Source organism: Oculina patagonica, chromosome 13 (assembly GCF_052425735.1).
Source record: "Oculina patagonica isolate OP01 chromosome 13, crgOcupat, whole genome shotgun sequence".
NCBI classification, from domain to species: domain Eukaryota; kingdom Metazoa; phylum Cnidaria; class Anthozoa; order Scleractinia; family Oculinidae; genus Oculina; species Oculina patagonica.
In genome coordinates, this window is record NC_135770.1 from 8,384,988 (window position 1) to 8,409,364 (window position 24,377).

At 38.6% G+C, this 24,377-nt stretch overlaps 2 protein-coding genes across 4 annotated transcripts in view; both read right to left on the bottom strand.

Annotated features, from left to right (window-relative positions):
* Nucleotides 1-24,377, bottom strand: part of LOC144635075 (tumor necrosis factor ligand superfamily member 14-like) — a 255,865-nt gene that overhangs the window by 13,368 nt on the left and 218,120 nt on the right. The gene's annotated exons all lie outside the window — the stretch shown is intronic.
* LOC144634910 (mitotic checkpoint serine/threonine-protein kinase BUB1-like) lies at nt 667-24,339 on the bottom strand. 2 transcript variants are annotated; one of them, XM_078493952.1, is made up of 18 exons: nt 24,051-24,339; nt 23,909-23,968; nt 23,661-23,799; nt 21,644-21,840; nt 20,978-21,135; nt 19,909-20,102; nt 18,120-18,311; nt 17,011-17,495; nt 15,747-16,429; nt 14,332-14,443; nt 9,810-10,585; nt 8,524-8,657; nt 7,169-7,255; nt 6,329-6,418; nt 4,812-4,966; nt 3,736-3,895; nt 3,089-3,198; nt 667-1,298 (listed from the first exon to the last, which is right to left on the bottom strand). In XM_078493952.1, the coding sequence occupies exons 1-18, from the start codon at nt 24,200-24,202 to the stop codon at nt 1,130-1,132; spliced, it is 4,053 nt and encodes a 1,350-aa protein (XP_078350078.1). In that variant the 5' UTR covers nt 24,203-24,339; the 3' UTR covers nt 667-1,129. The 2 variants fall into 2 exon arrangements, with proteins under 2 accessions (XP_078350078.1, XP_078350079.1); XM_078493953.1 differs by having other exon boundaries at nt 7,169-7,249; nt 8,518-8,657.

The following is a 24,377-nucleotide window of genomic DNA, read 5'->3' on the forward strand; positions in this document are numbered from 1 at the left end:
ATTGCTAAATTAAATTAGTAACTCTCTCTAATCGGAAATGGTTTGTACAACCTTCCCAACTCCTTTTGTCTTGGGTTGTAGCTTTAAAACAAACGCTGGTTTTGTCTCAGCCGAGTGTAAACCAACAGACCACACTAGACACCTCGCGCTCACTTTGCATAGAGCGGCCACTCAGCTCTCGACCTCATTCCCAGGTCTTTTCGGCGGTATTTTTCAAAATGGCCCCTCGTCGACAAATTCAAATATCTGTACTAATCCTGTCTCGAATTGCCCCTTACAATCACTATAAATTCAAACTGTACACCTCATATGACCCATATTATCATTCTTTATTGAAATATGTTACAGTGTTCACGAGAATAATGGCCGCATATTTCATTTTAATGTGGATTATTCGACCTCTCAAATGAATAAAACATACCATTCCTTTGACTTTTGTAACATGATTGCCACCAATAGAGAAAAGAAAATTTTCTGTTTTTCACTGACAATAGCAAATTTTAACCGGCCATGGGGCTTAATAAATGAAAAGTATCCAATCTTATCAATCTTATAATAAAAACCTGTAGCATTCAGGCTTGACTTGAAATTTAGAATTCCTCTACCAGATACTAAATTTCATGACTCGTTTGTAGCCTTTAAAATTCATTGCTGTCTTTATTTCTAAACCTGCTCTAACCTGTGGCAACCATGTATAAACAGACAAAGGTCCCCAAAGCAATTTACAGAGAAATTTAAGGAAAACGTAAAACACTATACATGTAATTTGTGCCATGGCAAACTTTCTATCGTGCAACCGAGGCCCTTTTTATACAAAAATATTCATCGACTGTTGAAGTGGCAATGGCGGCCGATTGTTTTCAAGGACACATATACTAAAAAAATACACGAGCTCTGCAAAGTATTAGCTTTAAGTAAAACATCAAGAATAAGACCGAAACTTACTTCGAGGTATTTCTTTACGGTGAAACGTAACAATGTCAGTTTATTGAATGTACATATTATAAATGAAACTGAACAACAACAAAAAATTGTTTCATGATTTGCTTTCTCCTTAGGAAGCCCATCAAGCTCCAGGAGTGTCAATCACGCGTCAATATGCCAATCAATATCGTTTTTAAAAATGCCCTTAAAACATGAACACCTCATGCCGCTGTCTGTGTCGGGCGTAATTTTCTTCATCCACATGGTACAGTCTTTCAAATTCTTCTCGAAAATCTCGTAGAGACGGCTGTTCGGTGCAGCTTGGTGTGTTCAACAGCAAGTCAAAGAGCTTTTCCCAAATGTGGTTCCAATGCCTAAAAGAATTTTGATAAAAGTAAGTTTTCAGATTTTTTACTAAGGTAGGACCCACCACCTTGAACTTCCAAAGGAAATAAAATTCTCCGAGGAAGCGGGGATTCGAAACAATGGTGCTGGCATATTTTTATAAAAAAAAAAAAAATACTAACACTATTCGCACTTGTCGAGTGTTCATACAAACTCCCAAGTTGTCGTATAACTCAACAATGCACAAAGAGCAAATTTTGTATTTCTTTTATGTTAAAGGAATGTTAAAGAAATTGCGCGCGTTCAAACTCGTGACGTAATCCGTGTGCATATTTATGGGTTAGAGACTGTTGTGAGTGTTTTGTTGACAAATACACGCACGCGCTGGCCGCACATGAACGAGAAATGTTCAAGACTGCACTCGGCTACGCCTCGTGCAGTATTGCAAATTTCGAGTTCATTGTGAGGCCAGCAGTGCGTGTTTTGCAACAAAACAGGGACGACTCTAACCCTTTTAATACAATCTGAGTACACTGCAAGCGATCATCGACTCAACAACCTACAAACAATAAGCTTTGTTTTAAAAGTATTAAAGAAGTCTAGTAGTACATAATTACACGGGATTACATCAATAAAATAAAATTCACAAATAACCCGTACAGAAAGAATAAAGCTTAAAATGGTTCGTAAAGTCGTCCATCAGCTGTGTCGTTCATAAAAACAGCAGTGAAACAGTCAGCAAGTCGATGGCTTCACAACAAGCAACTACAAGAGTCAACGCACACAAAATCTATTTATTGAGCTGCAGTTTACCTTTGAACATAAAAGCGCTTCAAGTTGTTATCCTCTTCGATTTTGTTTGGTATTGGATCGTTGATAATTTGAAGAATATATTTTTCTTCCACTTCTGCAAGCCTTGAAGCTGAAGACATTTCAATAATGCACGATTTGTGTGCATTATTGTCAATACTGCACTGTCGGAGTTTGCTGACGACAGGTAAAGCAAAATCACGTGATCTATTTTAACCAATTGCGCGCGTGGATTTTGGACAGTGAACGAAGATTGTATATTAAAACTCGATAAAGCACGCGCGTGACGTAAGCCGCGTGCTTTATCGAGTTCTAGCTATAATGACCTCGAACTGACCAATCATAGCGCGCGCATTTTCTCTAACATATTGTAAAAAGCACTTATAACGTACCAAAAACTGTCACACTTTGTGTTCTCATAATTGTTTCAGTATTTTAAATCGTGCCGGCACTACTTTTCAAATCAAGAAAATGTTGTAGTCATATTCATTAGGAAAGGCCACTATATAAAACTAACAGTTCAAACTTGTAAATTTAAAAACCCTCTTTACAGTTCTGCATTTCTTGCTTTCTCGTCTCAATTTTCTTATTAACAATTTTGTTAACTTTATAAAGCCATTTCAAATTCAACTCTGTATTTTTTGTTGCTGTAACTGACAACGAAATGTTGTAACTGTCAAAACATGTCAACCATCAAAACTGTTGTGTTTTTCAAAAAAATTGAAATTGAATCAACGTCCCATTTTCAAAACGCATTGAAAGAAAAAGTAGTAAATAATAAAGATGGTACTTTTTTAAGCTCGGTAACTTTACACTTGATGATTTCGACATTGCTGATCCTAGCAGTATGCAAGACGCGTGTCACATATCAACCTAGTAAATGGCCCAGCTCACCACGAGTCTCTCGTCCCATGCTCGTGTCATTGTTGAACAATTCATCTTCATTATCAAAATTTAGTTTCTAGAACTGAGGCGGGAGCACAAGTCGGTCAAATGAGAGTGTACCTACCTTCTGAACGATTTCGTAATTTTCCATCTTCCCTTGTCGTCCTTGTAGACTTTCATGTAATCCAGAAACAACAGGCAGTGTATTGTACCCAATAAACCGTATGTATCAATCTGTTGGATGAACAAAGAATCATACCAACAATTACTTCAATACGAAGCTCTATGCCAGATCCACAACAAAGTGCTTGCGGAAATTACTTTGAAATAATTTTATGAAGAATTGGTGCGAGTGTTTCTTGAAAAAGGAATGACGGGAATTACTTACCTTTTCTCGTTGTGCAATGATAGGTGCAAATTTTACGAATTTCTGGAATACTATTTAAATGCGTTTTTGCCCGGAGATATGTCAGATATGCACATACAAATTACATGTGTCCTCCTTCTGAGTTTTAACAGAGCCATAAATATTAAAAACTTCCGTGCGAAAAAAGATGGGCTGCTGTAGGAAATATCGTGCTGATTTGTTAACTCGGAGGTGATTAGCTAAGTACTATTCACCTCCGAGCAGCTAAAGAGAAACAAACTGCCTTCGCGAGTCGCTCTTGTTTACCAAAAGTGATGTTTTGGTCCGCTAGTTATTCAGCTTGTGTGGTATATACTAAAACAATTATTCACCTCAAGATTTTTTGCTGTCTAGTTACAACGTACCTGTGTGGTCCAAGGTTTTGCTTCTTTCATCTCTATGCATTGGAAATCCTCTGTGTAACAGTTTGCGGTGAATGTTGTGCCAGCTGGGAACAAACGCATGTCTATGCTGCGTCCAAAATCGATTAACTTAAGAGAGGCACCATCCAGAGTATCCACATCACTGAAAGCAAAATCAACCTCATTAAATTTTTACAGCAAGGCACAAGTTTTGGCATGGCTTTTCGAAACTATCCATGGCACCGCAGTTCCTGTAGTACATGTACCCTAGTCACCGACTAGAACCGGCTTTTCAATTGGTCAAGATCAAGCACGCGAATAGGCCATTTCCGTGTTACCCTTTGCCTCTGTTTTGAAAGAAGTCTACGTGCGAAACCATTTATATGAAAATGAGTTTTACCTACAGGCCCATTTTCATGCAAATCAAACTTATTTTCATTTGAATGGACTCGCACTTAAACTCGTTTTGAAACAGAGGCAAAGGGGAACTTGGAAATGGCCTATTCTGGCCAAGTCCACAGAGTGCTCATTTGCGATTGTCAGCCAATCAGATTAGAGCAGAAACGACCGGAAATCCGGTCTTGGCAGGTACTTATGAGACTTGGCTAGAAGTCCGCTTTTTGGGGAAAAAAAAAAAAAAAAAAAAAAAAAAAAAAAAAAAAAAACACGGGCTCTGTGGACGAGATTGACACCACTTTAAATAGGAAATTTCCCACTCCATCCTCACTTTGTTGTTATTTCTACGGGAGCACAATTAACAGCTGAGCCCACGGTTTTCGTCCCTGATGTTGCCAAGCAACGCAACGTCACCTCGTTACTCGGATGCCAATTTTTAAGGTACTCTTGAGTATCCGCGCTACTTTTTCATTGGTTACTAAATGAATTTAGAATCGAAAAGCTTAAGTGCGTGAAGTAAGGTTTTTCAAAAACGGCATGTGTTGCCCCAAACAGAGAGTGGCCCAACAAAGTAAGCTCCGTGATTTCACTAAAAAAAGAATAAGCTTAAAGCAGACACCAACTTGTAACGCTATAAATGTAAGAACAACAATCCGTTTCAAAAGAAAAAATGAATAAATTACCTATCCAAGACAAGAAAGTTGTCAGGTTTAATGTCTCCGTGAATGACATCACAAGCGTGCATGGTTTCCAAGATTCGTAGCAGGGCGATGGTGTAATAAAACAGCACTCCTTCCTCCATAGTCTTCTTCTTTACCTTGTATTTGTTGACCATGTCCTGAGGAAAAAGATTTCATTTATTTCATTTTCCTGAGGATAAAAGATTTTTTTAAAAGATTTTTTTAAAGTTCTATTCTACAGATTCGAACAAAACTGATTAATTCTTGTTTCCAATTGCGGTTGGAAGAGTTTTTTTGACTTACAGAAATTTGTATATTTTACTTGCAATACATGATAAGCTATCTAACATAAAAACTAGCTCGCACAAAAATTGAGTTTTAATAGTAATATTGTTTTCCCCGAATAATGCACTATGCAAAATTCAATCTAGGACAGGTGTACAGTATCGTGTAATTTCCACATTGATATGATAAAGGAAAGCCTGCAAAAAAGCTTAATAATGTACGCTGAAATGTTAGGTATTGTCCGAAAAAATGTTTGTGCTTCAAGGGAAATTGAAAATGGTTCGAGTTATCGGGAATCGAAAACAAATTACCGGAAATAAGGAAAAAAGGGTGTTTACTGATTTTCTATTCATAGAAATGTAGGTAAGCCGAAAAGAAGAACAACATATTTCTAAATCATTTTCAGGTATACATCAGAACGTACGTAAAAAAAAAAATTTAATTGCTGCGAACTTTGTTTCAAAGAGAACAACGCTAATGCTATAGGCTACTGCTACGGAGTTTCTTCGATTTACTTTTCGAGAAAAAGTCCGTTAATTTGCCCTGGCGATAATCCTTTAAAGTTTTCTAAGGTGGGATTTGGCACGTCAATTAGACGTCTGTAGCACGTCAATGGCGTGCACAGTTGTTTTTGAGGGGCGCAATCGTGTACGTTTTTATTTCAAAATAATTAAGTTTTGGACTACAGCACATGTTTTTTATTTATATTGAAGAATGGTTCGAGTATCGAGGGTAAATAAGATGAGAAGAAAGAAATTGTTGAGTTAGCGGGAGATGAGTTATCGAGGGTTGAGACGAGGTAAATACAGTAATGTATAACGGAAATCCAGGGGAAATCGATTTTGGTTGAGTTAGCGAGGGTTCGAGTTATCGGGAGTCGACTGTAAGTTTGTATGGTTTGCTGTATTCTGTTGCTCTATCACTAGGAGGCAAGCGTGGCCGAGTGGTTTAGGGCACTGGTGTTGTAATCCGGAGGTCACCGGTTCAAGACCTGCGTCTGCCACTAGCTGGATTTGTTTCTCGGTTGTACCGAGTTCAAATCCTCGATCACGCTTTGTATAAAGCCAACTGGTCTACCCCTGTCAGTTGGGATTTTTAACCATGTTATGTTCATTTAAAAAATTTGTTTCCTCTGTTTCAGTGGCATGCCTGTAAACTAGCTATCTCGAAGAGATATGAAGCTAAGTGCATGACCACTATAAACATCATTTACATTTTACTAAAAAAATACTTACAAGGATGGTACCGAGCGGCTTGTATTTATCCACCAAAACCGATGAATTACAGTACACATAAGCTGCGACAGGATTCATAAACATCTTCATCTGAGAAAAACAAAACAGTAACAAATTTAAAGTAAATTAGATTTTTTCACACAAATTTCGCGCACAGTGTAGGTACATGTTTAAGCACATGTAGAAACTCAAATGCTTTCTAAAGGCCACGCAAAAAAGGGAAGTACATGTTTCTAGAAACAATCTTAGCGTGTGCATGTTTTCCAAATGTTTCCGAGTTTTGCCAGACGGAAAGCATTGTTTCCAGCACCAATTTTTGTCTCCAAAAAGCGAATTTTACTTCCGCTAGACCGCAGATAATTCAGTGCTTCTGCGCGGCATGAAACTATGGTAAAACGAGGAAGCAAATACGGAAACATTTTTGCCGGGCCTTTAAAGGGACTGTCACGGGGATTTCACAGCTTTCTGGTCAAAACTGTTCTGAAATAAGTGGAAGGCAACTAAACCCATAAAGAAACAACATTTTCTTTGAACACCTAAAGGAAGATATAACCTTAATTAGCGGATAGAAATCAAGCTACGGCTGAAAATATCGTTTTTTTGAAAACGGACAGAAACAATTTGAAAACGTTCTGCCTAACGTTTTCAAACTGCAATCCGTTTTCATCCGAGGCATCCGCAGCCAAAGATGCTAGTTAACAGATTTAGTGCTCTAATATAGCCATTGTTAATAAAAATGGACCATTATTTTTAGGTTTCGTGCGGCAAAAATACAAAGTTTGGCGGTTCAAAAATCTGGTAAAATCCGTGACATAGTCCCTTTAAAATTAAACTACTTACCAGTTCCCTCGAGCAGCCGCGCTCCTGCATTCTCCGTTGAAGTTGTCTGCTTACGTAAAACTCCCATTCGATCGAGATTTTCTGAACCTGTCAGTTGGTTGACACATAAAAAAGGGAATATTATGTTAGCGAGGTTTTCTGGCATTTACAACCTCGTTCCCAGGGTCTCTCTCTCCCCGTCTGGGAACGAGGTTGTGGCATTTATTGAAAAATCAAAAGCTAAGTACACAACTGTCGAGTCGCAACAAAGACAGCGCGGGAAACATGCAACTGTCATGCAAGCGGCATTTAGACTGCATAACTATAAAAAAAAAATTTCGAAAAACTTGCGAAATTATCGCCACTTGCGAAAAGAAACAGAATCCGTCAAGGGGTGAAATATGTAAACTGGCACAATTGGGCGAAATTTCCTAGACATATTCAAAACGTTTTTCGGCTTGGAGTGCAAAAAATACGATCGTAGGAGCTGTCCCACGCACGGTCATTCAAGTTTGCACTGTTTTTTCCATCCAATTCGCCGATAAATTATCGGTGTTAGTGTATGAACTTTGCGCTGAAAACAGCTTGCGGTTGCACTTCACTTTGGAATTTTGAACATTTTTTTTAAGTCGATTTTTTTTGGAGTAAAAGAGTGTACAGTGTAGATCATGGAAAAATATTGTTGATTTTTTAAACAGCAAGACCTGTAAAAATACACTGCGATATACTGGACACCAAAATATCTGATAAGATACTGATATGCTTATTTTGCCTGGTCAACCATGGTGTAGATACAGCTGAATCCTGATAACTCGAGCTCCCGCTAACTCGAACCTTTTTTCATTCCCCTTCAGTCATTTTCTACTAATTTTACCCCAATCTCGAATTCCCGCTAACTCGAACCTTTTTTATTCCCCTTGAGTTAAAGGATCGAGTTATCGGGATTCAACTGTACATGTACAACGTAAAGTCTTATACTGTCATGGTTGCCACTGACATCAGTTTTCAAAACTCCCTAACTTTTTCCTGATAAAAATCACATTTCCCCGACCAAAGATGCAAAATGTCAGATATAATTGCAGCGCCAGCCTTCATTTACAAAAGAAAAAAACATCCCTGAGATCACAGACCTGAAATGTCTTCCAGCCTTCAATGGTATTACATCAGTAGTGATATAATTTCAAGTGCGACTTCTTCAATTGTTGAAAACAATTCTCTAACTCAAAATATAATTTCGGTTTTGGTTGTTTTTTTTGGGGGGGGGGCCTGATTTTTCCTGACCTTGGAGAATTTTATTTTTCCCTGACCTGTGGCAACCCTGACTGTACATTGGCCCAAAAAAGTTTGATCAACAGAAATACAGGTACTACATGTACCTTCAACACTACAGCGCTTTCATCATCTGTTTCAAAATCATCTTCATCGGTCTCTCCGCGTTTATTAGCCAAGTAAACTTTGGCAAACGCTCCTGAACCTATCAGCTTTTCAACATTGTAGGTGTCGTCATCACCTACAAATAAATATTAAAGAGAGAAGTCATTAAATCGCGCAATAATTATAGAATAAAACAATCTTCTGTTCGTTAAAAATAATGCTTGGCAGAAACACAATGACAAGAAACAAAAAACATCTTGAATTACTGCTCCTTTGAATACGTTATTTTTACTTTTTTTTGCGAGTATTAATTTTCGCGCTATCAAAATGATCGTGAAATTTAATACGCGCGAAAAAAAACATTGCGCGAAATTTAAACACGCAGAAATTAATACCATATAAATATAAAAATACAATAAAAATTTTAAATGTTTGGAACTGCAACTATCTATCCTTGAAAATATCGTTCCGTCTTGTTTTCGACTAGCACTTGTCCTCTGATTACTGTTTTCTTCAGCTTGTAAATCGGCCAAGTCCTTCTTAGAAAAGTCACTAAAGTTTCCGTTTCAGGCTCCTTGTAGTTACATGTAACCACCAGACCTTTGTATAAGTCCAGTAGTTCCTTAGCCTTTGTCGACTGATCCAGAAAGCACTGACAAAATCGCGAAATTTAATACACTTTTGCTCTAATTTTACTTGCAATCGCGAAAATTAATAAGTACGCGCGAAAATGAGTAAGAATAAGGTAACACGTGAACTCTGAATGTAGTAACCTGTTAACTTAGGATTGCATTTTTCAATTGACTGCCCATTTTGCCGACGATTAACGGTAATTAACGAGCGTAAACGAACCGTGGTTTAATAAAAAAAGAGACAAAATCGACTGACTTTTCATTTTGACTAATACATCAAGTATAATGGCCAGAAAAATTTCAGCGACAGCCGACATGCATCCTGGGGCCCGTTTCTGGAAAGCTTTGGTAACTTTTCGGGTATGCACAACCATTATTCGTTATCTGTATGACTCACTATGTTAAAAACAGATAAGTGTATAGGCCTTAAACTTTGTGTGAAGGGAACCTCTGTTCATAATAATAAATTATATGAATAAAACAGCTCTGCAATCAGGGTTTGAGATTTTGCCATTGCTTTCCGGGTGCAAAACCTTTTTTGGGCCTACCGTGAAACGGGCCCCAGCTCTTAAAAAAAAAAATTCGTTAGTGTCCAATTCTTTTGACTGGATGCTTTATTTTCCTCACGGTTGATTCTTTATAAAAGGCAGACCTACCTAAATTCACTGATGCATTGGCTGCGATCCTTGGTACTTCATTAGTGGACACAGTGAACCCTTCATACGTCGTCAAAGGAGGAGTGATCTTTAAGAGAAAACTGTTTACAACATCGCCAGCGAAAGGGTTGATCACAGCACTACCACCACTGGTGACCTGTGGAGCAGTATCGGTATGACACATGCTGGTCTCCTCTTGTATTTTACTCAATTCCAATCCATTGTGCTGCGATGCACTGGCGGAGCAGGACACGCGCCTGGAAGAGCCATTGGACGAATGGCTAGAATTTGTAGATTTTGAATCTTCGTGGCTTCCTTCTAAGATAGGACTCAGAACTTTACTGGGCGTTGACATAAAGCTGCCGCCTGTTTGAGCAACGTCAGTATGCGCGGGAACGTATTCGCCTTCCTCGGCAGGCAAACCATTCAGTTCTGCGTTTTCATTGGTTGGGCGTATTGTGCTCCAAGGAATGCTGGGTAATGACATTGGACCACTCCCGTGGCAGAATGGAGTCGAAGCCATGCGCGCCGCAGTAGCAAAGCTTCCAGATGCGATAGAGTGATCATGGGTGAAATCTGCCAGGGATACTTCGCTAGTTTTATCCTGAGCATGAAATGGTTGATTATTCTTGAGCTGTGCGGCATTTTCCAGGTTTTCAATCACGTCGGTTTCCTCGTCATCATTGTCCAACGGGCAGGTTGGAATGCCTACTGATGGCTGGAGAATCCCAGTCAAGGGTCGATGGTTTACTTCTTGCCGGGTACCCGTCGGGGGCCTGTTCATCAAACAGAACAATATTATCAAAACTAGAAAACAGTTAGCTAAGACTTTTAACGTTCTTGAATCAAAGCTGAGACCTTTTTCTCTTGAATCATAGCTAAAACTTTTTATTTGAATCATAGATCGCTTACAGAAAATCTGTTTCAACCCATGCTCCCCAAAAAGGAGCACAGCAATGTGGGTTTGAACACCGTTGAGGCCCGCGCTGACTTTGGACGCTTATAACTTTTTCAAGATTCAACCAAACGCTGCCACACTTTGCGCGTTTATCTAAAATTTATCTCGCAATAATTTGGTAGGATTAGTTATTGTGCCAGTAACTTGAAATCACCATGGCAACGTCATTTTGACAGGCTTGTTCTCTCAAATTTGAATTTTTCGTGTTTCTATTTAATAATGAAAATCTGGAATGTTTTCAAGATTGCATTATTACTTAATGACATAATGGTCTCAATTTATAAAAATATATTTCGCACAATAGAAATAAACGATTGAACTAGACGTCTAGAAAATATAAATTTGTAACACTTAGCAAAGTGCAGCCTTTTCGCAATACTTAATAAAGGCGGGGTTTTTACCTGAAGACCAATTTTTCCAACGCTTTAGGTGGCTGACGCATTTCAGTATTTTCCAGCCCTTACACTTTAATGGAACAGTATACAACTCCTAATCAGGTAACTACTATTGTCAAGAAAATGATCACAACTTATTGACCAATGATAAGGTATTTGTTTCATACCATTACTGTAATAGCAACCGGTGAAGAATAGTAGTACTGACCCAAAGTATAAGGGCTGGAAAACACTGAAAACCATTTTAGCCGCGTTTCAAGGAATCCAAAAAAGCTTTACTTATCCCATATATATTTGTTTTGCAGTATTTTGTTAATTTTTGGACGATTTTGAGGGATGTCTGGGAGGCGATAGTTTTTCTCAAAGGATTAGTAAAATTTAGACAAATAAGAAATATTGGAGATTTAATGTGATTTTAAAATTTGAATTTGAAGTTAAAAATTGGTGGACGGACACCAAACAGTCTCCTGACAACCCGGAGTGCTCTTGCGAGGGGGTCAACTGTTTGGAGGTGTTTCCATTCTTTTCTTCAATCCCTTCTTTAAATCTCTTAAAGTTCCATTCAAATTCAGGTAGAACCCCACCTTAAGTTTTGTTCTTGTGAGAAAACAACAGAAGTCAAAGGTTGCGTGATATAACCAAGCATGGATTTTAATTCTCCCTCCCTTTCCATCTCCTTAGCCTTTCACCCCCACCTGTCCCTCCCTTTCTACTCTCATTCAATTTAATGTTTGTTCAATTTAATGTTTGTTTACATTTCCTAACCAATTCAGTATCGTACTAATCTGTGCCAAGCAATCAGATAATAACAGAAATTTGCCTTAATTTTGATCTCCCATACCAAGATCTTAGAGTATAAACCGCTAATAAAACAAAACACACTTGATAATAATTCTCTGAGGTTATACGCCTTGCAGTATTAACGTACTAACAAACTTGATAACAAACCCCATGTCGTACTAAGGATTTTTACTGATCAACATAGAAAATAAGTTCACAATGGTTTGTTCCCAAAACGTTTTTTACTGTACAGAGGGTCTGTATATTGACTATGTAACTTGTATACCGTATTGAAAAATTCAGAACGAACCGACTTCTGCCCGCTACCATGATATCATGTTGAAAAATTAGCTCGTTCGAAACCGTAGCAAAATCGTTAGAGACAGACAAGATACAGCCGTTTACTGGCAGTCTTTGAAAATCCTGAATTTCGTCAAAATGAGCCAAAATAAAGTTTTAAAATTTCCTTTATCAATATGGTTCTTATCTTTTTACTCAATTCTATGAACTGCTTTTATGCAGTGCTGTCCACAAAGATTTCAATTTCCTCAAAGTTTCGGGACAAATGGATACAAAATATTTCGTGCAGAATGTAATTTGATTAAGCGAATGTTTTCCCCTTCTATAAATACTTCAAGCAGTGAATGAAAAACCGTTTTGTTTTCATCGATGAGAACCACTTTCAAATAGTTAATGCATAAAAATAACAATCAGATCAGAATACAATAATTATTAATGTAAGGTCTCGCTATTATGTCTCGGCAGAGATACTTCTTTTTTGCAAGTTCAAATGTATGCAAATTTCGTGTGAAAAGTAATTCGATCATTGTCTTGTTTACAAACTCTTTCTTAAGAAAGTTGTATTTTCGTGAATAAAACCCATTGGTCTGTTTTGTTTTCCTGATCATGTTTGTCTGTGATTTTTACAAAACATGTGGTCTTTTTTTTTCGGAACTTTAAGTTGTACAAAAATTCCTATTTTGAACACAGATGTCACTTCCGGAATTTGTCATCTAAAATTCAATTTTTGGTATTTAATTATAATTATTCGAAGTTTTCATTTTCAAGTCATCTTTTCATTCGATAGCTTTACTGATCTCGTAAAAAATTCCATTCAAGTTCAAACCAATACTGTACATTGTCAATGTTTTGCTGACGTCTTGAGAAGTGTCTTACTAACGTCACTAGTCAAATCTAAAATATATCCGAACCATGTTGTGCAAACATTCTACTCTTTGTGACAGGCGACTTTGACGCCCAACTGTGCGGAAATGAAAATCGACATACTTCTTGCTAAATATATAAAAAATAGTTTTAAAGTGGAGTCCGGCTCAAAAAAATGTATCGCCAGATCACACTGCTATTTGTAGAAACCAGCAAAGCGTCTAGTTTCAAAGTTTCCCACAAAAACATTGCGTGACATGAATGACGTTACCCCTTTTATTTACAAAAATAGCTTCAACTTGTCAAAGCAACTACAGTTTCACAATGGTGATTATTAGTACTTTACCCCTTAAGCTTTTTTCTCTGTCCTCCCGCCGAAGCAAAGAAGAGAACCAGATTGCAGATTAGCCCAAAAGTCGACCCAGTGTTCCTACAACGATTTACCGTCAAAACTGAAATGAAACTGATTGGCCCAGGCTATCCCCGTCATTTTTAGCCGACAGGAGACTATCGTCTAGGACGACCAAAGGGTAAACTATAAATCGGCCACGCCCGATTAATAAGTGGGCCAACACGTGCTGTACTTTTACGCACGTGTAAATGCTGCAATACACGCAGACGGGATGATACAGTAGAATCCCGGTAACTCGAACAACCCCGCTAACTCGAACTAGCTTCCATTTCCCTTGGACCCACTTTTTAGTCATTTTTACTCGGTTAACTTGAAAACACCGCTAACTCGAACTGTTATTCGTTTCCCTTCAGAGTTCGAGTTACCGGGGTTCAACTGTACTTATAACAGGTATGGCATTTTCTTGCAATGAACTATTTTGCTTGTCTCTTTGTGCACTTATTTCTTCCTCTGCATATTATAATGAGAGGTGTCTGCAATTCAACCTGGAAAATTCCATACTGATGGCATGCAGTGGCTCTACAGAGATCTGTGTAGTCTCTGATTGGTTGTTTGTTGAAAACCAGAGAAAAAAATCACTTAAAGTCCGGCACTGCATGGATCTTTGTGGTACAATGTACTTCGTCATCATTGGGGAATTTTCTTTTGTCTAAAGTCTCAGAATTTCTTGGGGGGGGGGGGGGGGGGGGGGGGACAAATGGAGTGTGCCAAGAGTTGCATATGCCAAAAACTGTTGTGGCAAATATGCATGTGTTTTCAGATGCCATCAGTAGCTAGTGTATGGGCAGTGCACAGTGTATGTCCTAAACTTACATGTTTTCCTTATCTTCAGCTTGTCCATTCTCTGTGTTCTCCACTTCTTCACTTGCCTTATCAGCAGTTGTCTCGTCATAAATTACAAAGCCAGCAGCGCCTCCGAATCCACCTACAATAAAAAAAAAATAAAGGCCGTAGTTTTATTGAGAACGTTGTTTCAAGATAACATTTCCTTTGTCTTTGTAATTCACTTTTGTTGGCATGTTCTTGTGTGATGTTTGGTTACCATGGAAGCTTAGGGAGGTATTAATAAAGTATAAGGAAATCAAATGCAAATGTGTCACCAAGAAAGGCAATTCCCAATTCCTTTTATGGCCCCCGCCGGTTTTGTTTTTGTCCCGCGCGCCCCCCCCAAAAAAAATGTCTACAAAATTTATTAGACATGACTATTATATATATTATATAATTTCAACTTTTTAAGTCTTACTATCAAATATCCCGCCTGCTGAAATCTTGTGCATGAATTTTCATGACACAGTCAAACAACTAGGAACCATAGAAGATATGAAATGTCACTTTTAACAAACTGACCTTATGGCATGCTTAAGAAAATTAAACAGAAAAGACCAGAAAAGAAATAAAAACAAACAGTTGAATGTATTATCTTGCCCGATATTTGGATTTGCAAAACAAACCTTTTACAGGGCTGTTTTTTCTTTCTAGCCTGCCCTGTTGTTGTTGTTTTCATTTTTTGCAAACTGAAATATTGGGCAAAATTACATGTAATATATATTTGACCAGTTGACAGTCTATTTTTTATCAAATTTCTGTCTCACTGTCTTTTCCTTGTGGTAATGATCAGTTTACCCGTTTTTACCCACATGTACATGTACTTTCCCAGGATTTTTACTCATCAAGGACAAAAGGTCTGGCACTCCATGCCGGTTTGTCACTATGATCGTGCCTTCATTAAAGTCAGTATGGGCAATGGAATTGAATGTGAAATACCGTAATGATTTGATTTAGCGCTCGGGGCACTTATTTACTTTTGGCACCTCAAGGGAGGGCGCTTATTTAATTTTTTTGAGAAACAAACAAATGTTTAAAACAAAACTTTAATAAATATTAAAATCACTAACAATAACAGAAACTGTGTTCAGCAACAAAATGTTGAAAGTTCAGTTACGTTTGAAAGAATTGTTCATTTTAGCAGTAAATGTATGCGTGTATGGTACTGTAAATATTTTTGAGTTTATCTATTCGACGTTGATGACTTCAGTTGGGGCAGTTATTCATAATTGGTGTGCTAATTAGAATAGGGACGCCAATACTGAAGAATGGGGGCACTTATTTGAATGGGGGCGCTTATTGACAAAAACACATTCGAAGGGGGCGCTTATTCGAAAGGGGGCGCTAATTGGAAGGAGGGCGATAAATCAAATGATTACAGTACTGTCGAACAAACTACTTACCCATTCCCCCGAAACCTGTTGCAAATGGTGCTGCAGTAGTACAGTCATCATTACTGAATGCCGCTTCAAAGTCTTTGTCCATCTGATCCATCTCAGGCCGTTGCCCACCCAACGTCAAATCACGTTCAGAGTCAAGAGGCCCATTAAACATGTCCCCCACCACCATTAGAGCTTGTTTGGTAAACACTGTTGGTGACGGGCCTGTCAGATTGGAACTGTTAAAATCTCCAGACCTGTTAGCATCCGGAGTTCTTGAGGATATGAGAAATTTGTTAGTGGCTACTGGATAACCAGTGTTCGGCACATCTGTGAATACAGAGTTGTTGAATGGAGTGGCTTCGGCATGAGTAAACAAGGAAGTTTTGGCTTGATTGACAGGTTTACGATACACATTTTCTGTGTCATCACAACTTGAAGTGTTGAGACACCTGTTCCCTTGTGGAGCGCCAAGATTTTCCAGGTTAGCTATCGACCGATCTTGCAGTGGTCTGGCTTGGACAGGTTGGAATGCTGATTTTTGGTACCCACTCTGCATGGAATTTGGTGGCATTGCGTGAACAGACCCAGTAGAGACAACAACAGGGTTGCTGGTTGGTATGTTTGAATTCTGTAGGGAGGGAAGGGGAGTCCTGCATTGATCTGAAAAAGCAAGGCCTCGTCTAGCAGCAGGTTCGACAGCCTCACTGTTGAAGAAACAATAAGAATTAAGTGTAATTCAATCATGTGTGCAGTTACATGCATGCGCATTAGAACCACACATGCTTAGGGATCAGGTACATGTTGGGGGAGAGGTTTAGATTGCTTTACAAGACCAGTGCACATTGCTAAATGAATAATTTATCAATATTGGTTTGGCCAGCTTCATGCATATCTAAGCTTATACAAGTATGTACTAAGTGCAGTTTACATACACATACGATCCCACATGGTCATGTGCTGATTTGCTCCATGAACAGGCTTTGTGCATGTTCATCAGTCGAGACTGATTACGCAAATTAGATATACAGAGAACCTGCATGTGTGTGTAAATTTCTGCAGGGTGGCACTACCAGTTTTTGTCTATTTAAAAGTATTAAGCAATAAAACATTTAATATTGAAAAAAAAATAATCATATAAAGGGCTAGTTTTTTTGGCTTGAAATTACATGCTACATTTTTTTTAAAATAGAAATTGAAGTTATTGAAAAAAACAGCTCTTGGGCCCAAAATGGCTTTGGGGCATTTGCGACCAAGCCTGGATGTTAAAATTTTCTTGTCAAGTTACCTGCTGTGACTTGCTGATGTGAAATGAAGATCTTCACCCTCTGGCACTGTCCCTCCAAATGTCCTAACTACACTCTTTCGACAACTTCCGATGTCCATGGCACAGGGCTCATCACCATGAGGCATTTCCCTACCACCTATCAGCTGCTGCGCATTGGTAGGCACCTTATTAGACTGCACCTCTTGGGATTCATTCTGTGTGTTCCTTGAAGCCCCCTGTTTCTTCAGACGAGCAAAATACCTTCTTGCGAGAATTTCTTCATACTGAAACTCGCCATCGATTAAGGAGTAAACCTCCTTTTTTGGGTACATGTATCTTACATTGTCTGGTTGTCTCTCGATTACTGGTGGTGCGTATGTCCCCTCTTTTATTTTGGCAAATATCCTAGCAGCACGAAGCTCTTCAAAGGAAAATTCTTCCGTTCCTGCATAAATCTTTTCCTTGCAATACATAACTTTGCACTTTTGGCCTTCAGCATTTTCTGGCTACAAGTAAACAAACGATCAAAGTGAGATTATTGACTGTGAATATTATATTTATTATTTATTTTGGTCATAAATTATATTACGGTAGCAATGAATAAAATTCAACCTTTTGTTCTTGGTGATGTCCGACCTCAATTTTGTTTTGTCCAACCAAGATGGTGTCTTAGTAGGACATAATTTATGTCCTTTCAAGTGAAAAGAATTATTTGCAACCCTGGTCCTAGGTACATCATCTTCGACGGACAAAACAAAATTTCGGTCGGACATCGCCGATTTAACAAAAGGCTGAATTTTATTCATTGTTGCCATGGGGAAAATGATTTACGATCAAAAAATTGTCTAGACATCATGTCTGACCACACTTGGGATTTTGTCAGACATTTAAGCAAACTTTTGTTGGCCAATGTCCGATTGTTATTTGCAGCCCTGATCACAACCTAAGAGCTTTGTGCCCTACTCTTTGCGAATAGTGTGTGGGTTTTTTTAACATCCCCAGTTATAAGACTGAAGATACAGGAAACAGGATCTACAGTTTATAGAATGTCTAACCATTTGCAGATGTACTGGTACATGTACATGTATTACACCTCTAAACTTTAATGAATGCAATTTAAGGTTAATTACCTTATTCCTAAGAGCATCCATAACTGCAGAAGGTTTGTCAGGTTTCCTAGTGCTCAACACTTTGTCAAACTGCGACACATGCTGAGGAGTGGGTGGAGGGTGGTTGGTAATATCATCGTCGACATGGACAGAGAAGGCAGGCTTCTGTGCAATACCACTTATAGGTACAGACTGGTGATGTCTCTGGGAAACCTAAAATAAAAAATAATAAAAAAATAGAAGTTTAGGTCATTTGACACAAAGGGCTACAAACAATTTTTTCTCTTGAAAGGACATACGTCCAACTAAGTAACCATATTGATTGGACAGAACCAAAAGTGAGGTCGAAAATCATATTACAGTACTGCTCCATATATGAACCTGCTAATCTAATGCATAATTTGTCAACGCAGAACATTCATTTGGTGTTTGCACTGGAGAGCAAAAAAACAAAAACAAAAAAGGTGTCCAGACATTCTGTCTGACTACAGTTGGAATTCTATCGGACATTGGTAAATTGTGATCGGCCAATGTCTGATGTCCGACTGTTATTTGCAGCCCTGGACACAGTAGCGCAAGGAGGTCACTCTCTATGGGCAAGAGATTTAATTGCAGTGGTCAGAAAAAAAATCTACTTTTGGGGCATGTATATGATGCAGTTAATTTTTGATCTTAGTTAATTTTTTATTTTAACTAGTTAGTTTTTTTCTAACTAGTTTTTTTTTTATTCTTGGTTAATAAGTAGAAAAAGTAGAACACCTCCCTTCCCCCTTGATATCCCTTCCCCTTCCCCCCATCCTTACTAACCCTCCCCTACTATCTGCTACTATCCCTCTCCCCTAAGTACTATCATTTATTTATTTTTCTTTTTTACTAACCTGCACTAGATTTGAACTCTCAACCTCTGGATTTGCTGTCCAACCCCTTACCACTTTGCCACGTAGGAAACATTGGGTGAACCACTATTTTTTTTAAAATATATGATACCCTAATCCTAACCCCATTATTTAACTAGTTAAAAAAAATCAACTAGTTAGAAAAAACTAACTAGTTAAAATAAAAAATTAACTGAGATCAAAAATTAACTGCAACATATACATTTTGTACTAGTGTAGCAGCTCCTCTTATTGTTTTTGGGGATCCATTTATGTGCATTGTTCCTGTTGTTTGTTCTGTTGAAGGGAAGCGGGTCATTCATGTAAGTCATGCAAGAGCTGCTACCCAACCCAGGCAAGTACATAACATTTACTATGACTCCATGAAGGTGCATGAAGTGTATCAGATAAACATATGATATTGGTACAATTTTTTTAACTTGCATGATTGTGTAAATTCAAAGGCAACACAGCATGGTCCGAAATTAACTTTTTTGTGCGGGCACCAAGTGGTGACTAAACCAATGTTTCGATTGCCAGATGGAAAAATCTGGTTGCCAAAAAATGTCCGTAAATTTTTTTTTGATAGTGAAATACGAAAGCGTGAAGTGTTTAAAGACACTTCTTCACTTTGAACTTTATTCCTACTTGTGAACGATTGCCAGTGCTGGTTCAGAATATAGACAGGACACTATATGCTAGTCGCCTCCTGGTGACTGGGCTTGAAATTCTGGTCGCCAATACTCAATTCTCAGTCGCATTGGCGACCAGCTAGTCGAAATTTCGGACCCTGACTTCACTAAATTTAGAGATTTTCTGTAGAGACTAACAGAATGTCAAGGCTGAGCCTAGAGTATTATTATTAATTTTGTTTAGTCAGTATGTGTATGCAGGCATAGCTTTTAAGACTAAAAAAATGTTGTTCTAACATGTACCTTTGCGTCAGTCCATTTCCCAGGCTTCTGAGTGTTTTCCCTTTTCATCACTGGTTCGGTGGGTGGCATTTGCCACTCCCCTGTAGAGGGGGGTAGGGAACTTTGCATACCAGGACCGTCATCACAAAATATCTTGAAGCCGTTACTGGATGAGTTTGAAGTTGGCACGGCAACACCAATCCCACTTTTTTTAGCTGAATGAACAAGTTGACAACCAAAATTTTAAAAAAGGTATTTAACCGTTATTTTTTTAAGGTGGCTCCCTACATGTAACTTTTTTGGCTTTGATGTGATGGCTATGAAACTTTGAAAAAACTTTTGCCCATCATTCAGTAATAATATGATTTAATTCAATTGAATTGAAGAAAAATATTTTTAATGTTACTGGCGTTTAACTGTACCCCACTTTTTGGACAAAATCGCATCCAGTAAAAAATTTTGCTTACATGTTTTTGCTAAATTTCTGAAATCAGCTTATATTTACTTGATACATACTGAAGCCAAGTTTCAGGAAAATCACTGGAACAGAAGTCCGGAAATACTACTTAAGATCATGTAAATTCAACTCTAGATAACACTTTATTGAAAAGTTTCTATGTTTCACGCTCGTCGACCCACGAACCCAAAATTTTTGTATTACTATAAATTATAAATAACAGCACCTTTGCTCAGTTTATAGAAATAATGTATACCTAAAACACAAGCTACATCCCAGTACATGTTTGTGGTATTATATTTAACAACTATTCACCAAATTAAAGTAGAGGTGGCTAGTGGTGGATATTTACTGAGCCGTGAAGTGGCAAGGTAAATATCCACCACTAGCCTCTGACACTGAGGTGAATAGTTGTTTTAGTATAATTATACTAAAACAGTGAGATAATATAGCCCGAAAGAATGATTTTTGACTAGTTTTTCCCCTTTCAAAGATTACAATTTTTTTCTTGCACGCATTGCTCGGAAGTGAATAGCAAAGGATATTCCATGTTTGAGTAGTCAATCAGTGCGCGCCAAAAGTAATATCCACTGTTTTAGTATATGATTATACTCATTACTTCTCGTTACTTACACAGAGTGGCATTTCCAGTGCGTTTTGTCCCAACAGTTCCTTTCTTTCCTTGACGTTTTAAGCCCCCAAGCGTTGTTCTCTGGGGTTCAGAATCATCTGCTAAGGACACTTGTTGTAGTCCATTTGAAACTCTCTCAGCCAGACGCAACTCAAATGCTCTGTGATATTGAGGTGAAGACATTGGAGTCTCAGTCAAACAGCAATTGATGGAGTAACAGTGTACATAAGAGGGAAGCCTCGAGGCATGCAGCCCATATACTGCCTGAGCTTATCCTGATTTCTGTAGCATTAAGCAGCTAGGAATATTTCTACTTTCACCAGAATGGGATACTAGTGCATCGCAGGGTACCCCTCCCCCCCAACCCCAGCATTATTTCGCTGGTACCCATTTATACAACTGGTTGGAGAGAGGCACTAATATTGAAAGTAAAATACATGTAAATGTGTCTTAGTTGCCAAAAAAGACAACACAGTGACCCTGACCACAGCTTTTTAATTTTTCCATACATTTGTCTGTATTTTTTTTTCTGCATGATTAACGTGGTTCACAGGAAAAATTATAGACAAATGTATGGGAAATTAAAAACGTAGTGTAGCTGGTAGCTTTCTATAGAATTCATTTATAATACAAAAAAAACATTTTATAAAACTTAAATGCATTCTTACTTGTGCTGTTTCCTAAGTCTGTCCAGCGGTTGAGCATTCCTGTTAATTCCCAGATTGAAGACCTCATCAGCTTTATGATAGTCTCCAATGTTCTCAAGCAACTGAGCCCATGATTCATAGAACAGTGCCAGACCACTGCAGACTTGCTGGCTGTGCATGTAGTTGAAAATATCCATAGGCTCTGTGCAAATGTCAGTCTGGAAGAAAATGCATGCACAATGAAATGTACAGTGTAAGACAAAGCACAACAACTGTATCTCGAAATCAGAAGTTATAACATGCAATAAACTTTAGGCCTTGGTTGTTCAAAGGGTGGATAGCGCTATCCACCGCATACATCACTATCCAGCGAATAAGTGTTGGCAAAACATTGTGTTTTACTACGCTATCCACTGGATAGCACTATCCACCCTCTCAGTAACTGGGCCCAGAAGGCTGAGAATCTTCAGCGTACAATGTGCATGTCCAATAGCCCAGGACTTGTGGATTTTGCAGTTGAGCTACACTGTAGTGGAATTTTTTGAGGAAAACTTTTAAGGAAATTGATCATGCCTATAATGGTTTATTGGGGCAGGTGAAAATGACTTTTGGGCTAGTTATAGCGGTTTCTTTGCATCTTGTTTTTGCAATTAACTGTTAGTATAACAAGTCATATTAGAGGGTTTTGGGTTGTTGGGTTTTTTGGGTTTTTTTTTTGTTTGCAAAAGCTAATCTTAGGGTTACAATGCAGCGGTTACAATGTATATTAAGTAACAAGTTCTGTGCGTACATGTACATGTATAAGTGCATGAAAAATTATGTAAGAACAGGGTGCGAAGAAATCAAACATTACAGAAGGGCAAGCTGTAGCCAGGACATACTAGCTTAAAAGTCGTTTTCACTACCACCCCCCCCCCCCCGCACCCCCCACCCCCAATAGATCCTTATAAGCATGATCAATTGTTTTTTTCAAAAACCTTCACTTGCCCGATGTTGGGGATAAATCTCACTAGCCCCACTGCAAAATCCACTAGCCTCAAGCTATCGGACATGCACTCCTTTGAATGCTGCAGAATCTCACTCCTTTCCATTGTGGCTCAAGTTCTCTCTTTGCCACATCGATCAGGAGCAAAATATTGACTGTGTCCATGACTGATATTTATCATTGAAAATGGAATTTTTATTCCTTAAAATAATTAATAGAAATGATATTTTTGGGGAGGTGCATAATGGTCTTGACTAATAGTTCACCTAGGCAGAGAGAGCACTGTGAGAGTTAAGTTACTTGCCCAATAACACAACAAAGTGTCACCCAGCTCACTGGGCTAAATGTGGACAACTCTATCCAGAATCCAGCGCACTAACCATTATTAGGCCACCATGCTTCCCAGAAAAACTCTTCATGCCACATCATAAACACCAAGATCAGAGTTAATTTTGCAAAGTACACATGATATATTTACATGTACATGTAAGCTTAAATGTAGGTACCCAACTAACCCAAGGTAAGGAAACAATGGTACCCAGGTATCCAGGCCCCGGGGGGGGGGGGGGGGGACTCGCATATGAAAGTGACGGGGATGCTCGTCGTCTCGCTTAGGGGTGTAAATTTCGGACTTTTGGTCTCACTTAGGGTGTTCCGGGAAAAAAACGCCCAAAACGCCAATATTTTTAGCAATAATGGTCTCGTTTAGGGTTACACACGAAGAAATATACAAATATAAACTCCATTCTTAGTTTTTTGGTATCTTTTAGGGGTCAAGAAAGGCTTGAGCCACACCCAGATTGGTCTCTTTTAGGGGTTCTTTTCAAAATTTCCGACGAGCATCCCCGTCCGTTTCATATGGGAGTCCCCCCCCCCGGGCCCCGGGATCCAGGCAGGGCAAGCAACTTTTTTCCAAGGCTTCAGAGGTGTTGTTTGTAGCAACAATGCTGATTAAATTAAGATACAGTACTCCATAACTTATACCGGTAATATTTACTAAAAGCCCGTTGGTCAATTTTCTTATCAAATTAGAGTATTGACGATTTTACTCACATAACGCAGCCAGACTTTCGCGTATCGTTCATCATTCTTGTATCTTTCGTCATCTCGAAATGTTGATATGCAGCGCTCAATTAAACTTCCTAAATCTTTTCCTCCTTTGGGGAAGTTTTCACCCGTCCAAACTATGTACCTTGATAATTATAACATAAATCAAAACAAAGTTTCGTCAGCTAGTGAAATTTTCATTGTACGGGATTTATACCTTGCATGTTGCACGTGAAGCGGGATGATACACATACCTGTACCAGATATCTAAAGGGTCTTGGCCTTCGTAAGTTCTGATTTGCGCCTCAAATTCCCTTAAAAGCACAAAATAGAATGAGAAAACAAACTGATTAATCAACAAGCCCTTTTCTTAAGATGTACACTATAAAAACTTACCGTTTCTCTTTATGAATTCTCGTTTGATCAACAGAACTTGGAGCGAGCGCGACCGCCAAGTTCGCCATCTTGCGTCCTTGTTTCATGGGCTGCACATTCTCTTTGCTCAACTCCCATTCATTTGAACTAAAGGAATCGGAGCTTGCCTCCATCCTTATGAAACCTGCTTCCCTTTAGAAAGCGAATCAGGGCAAAAAATGAACTAAAATTCAACTTTTAAAACAAACAAAGAACCAAACATCGGCGATCGGGCGTTGAGTTCAAAAATTCCCGCCGTGTGACCGCTGTGCTTCTTGATCGGAGGCACGTGATAATTGTACCCAGGAG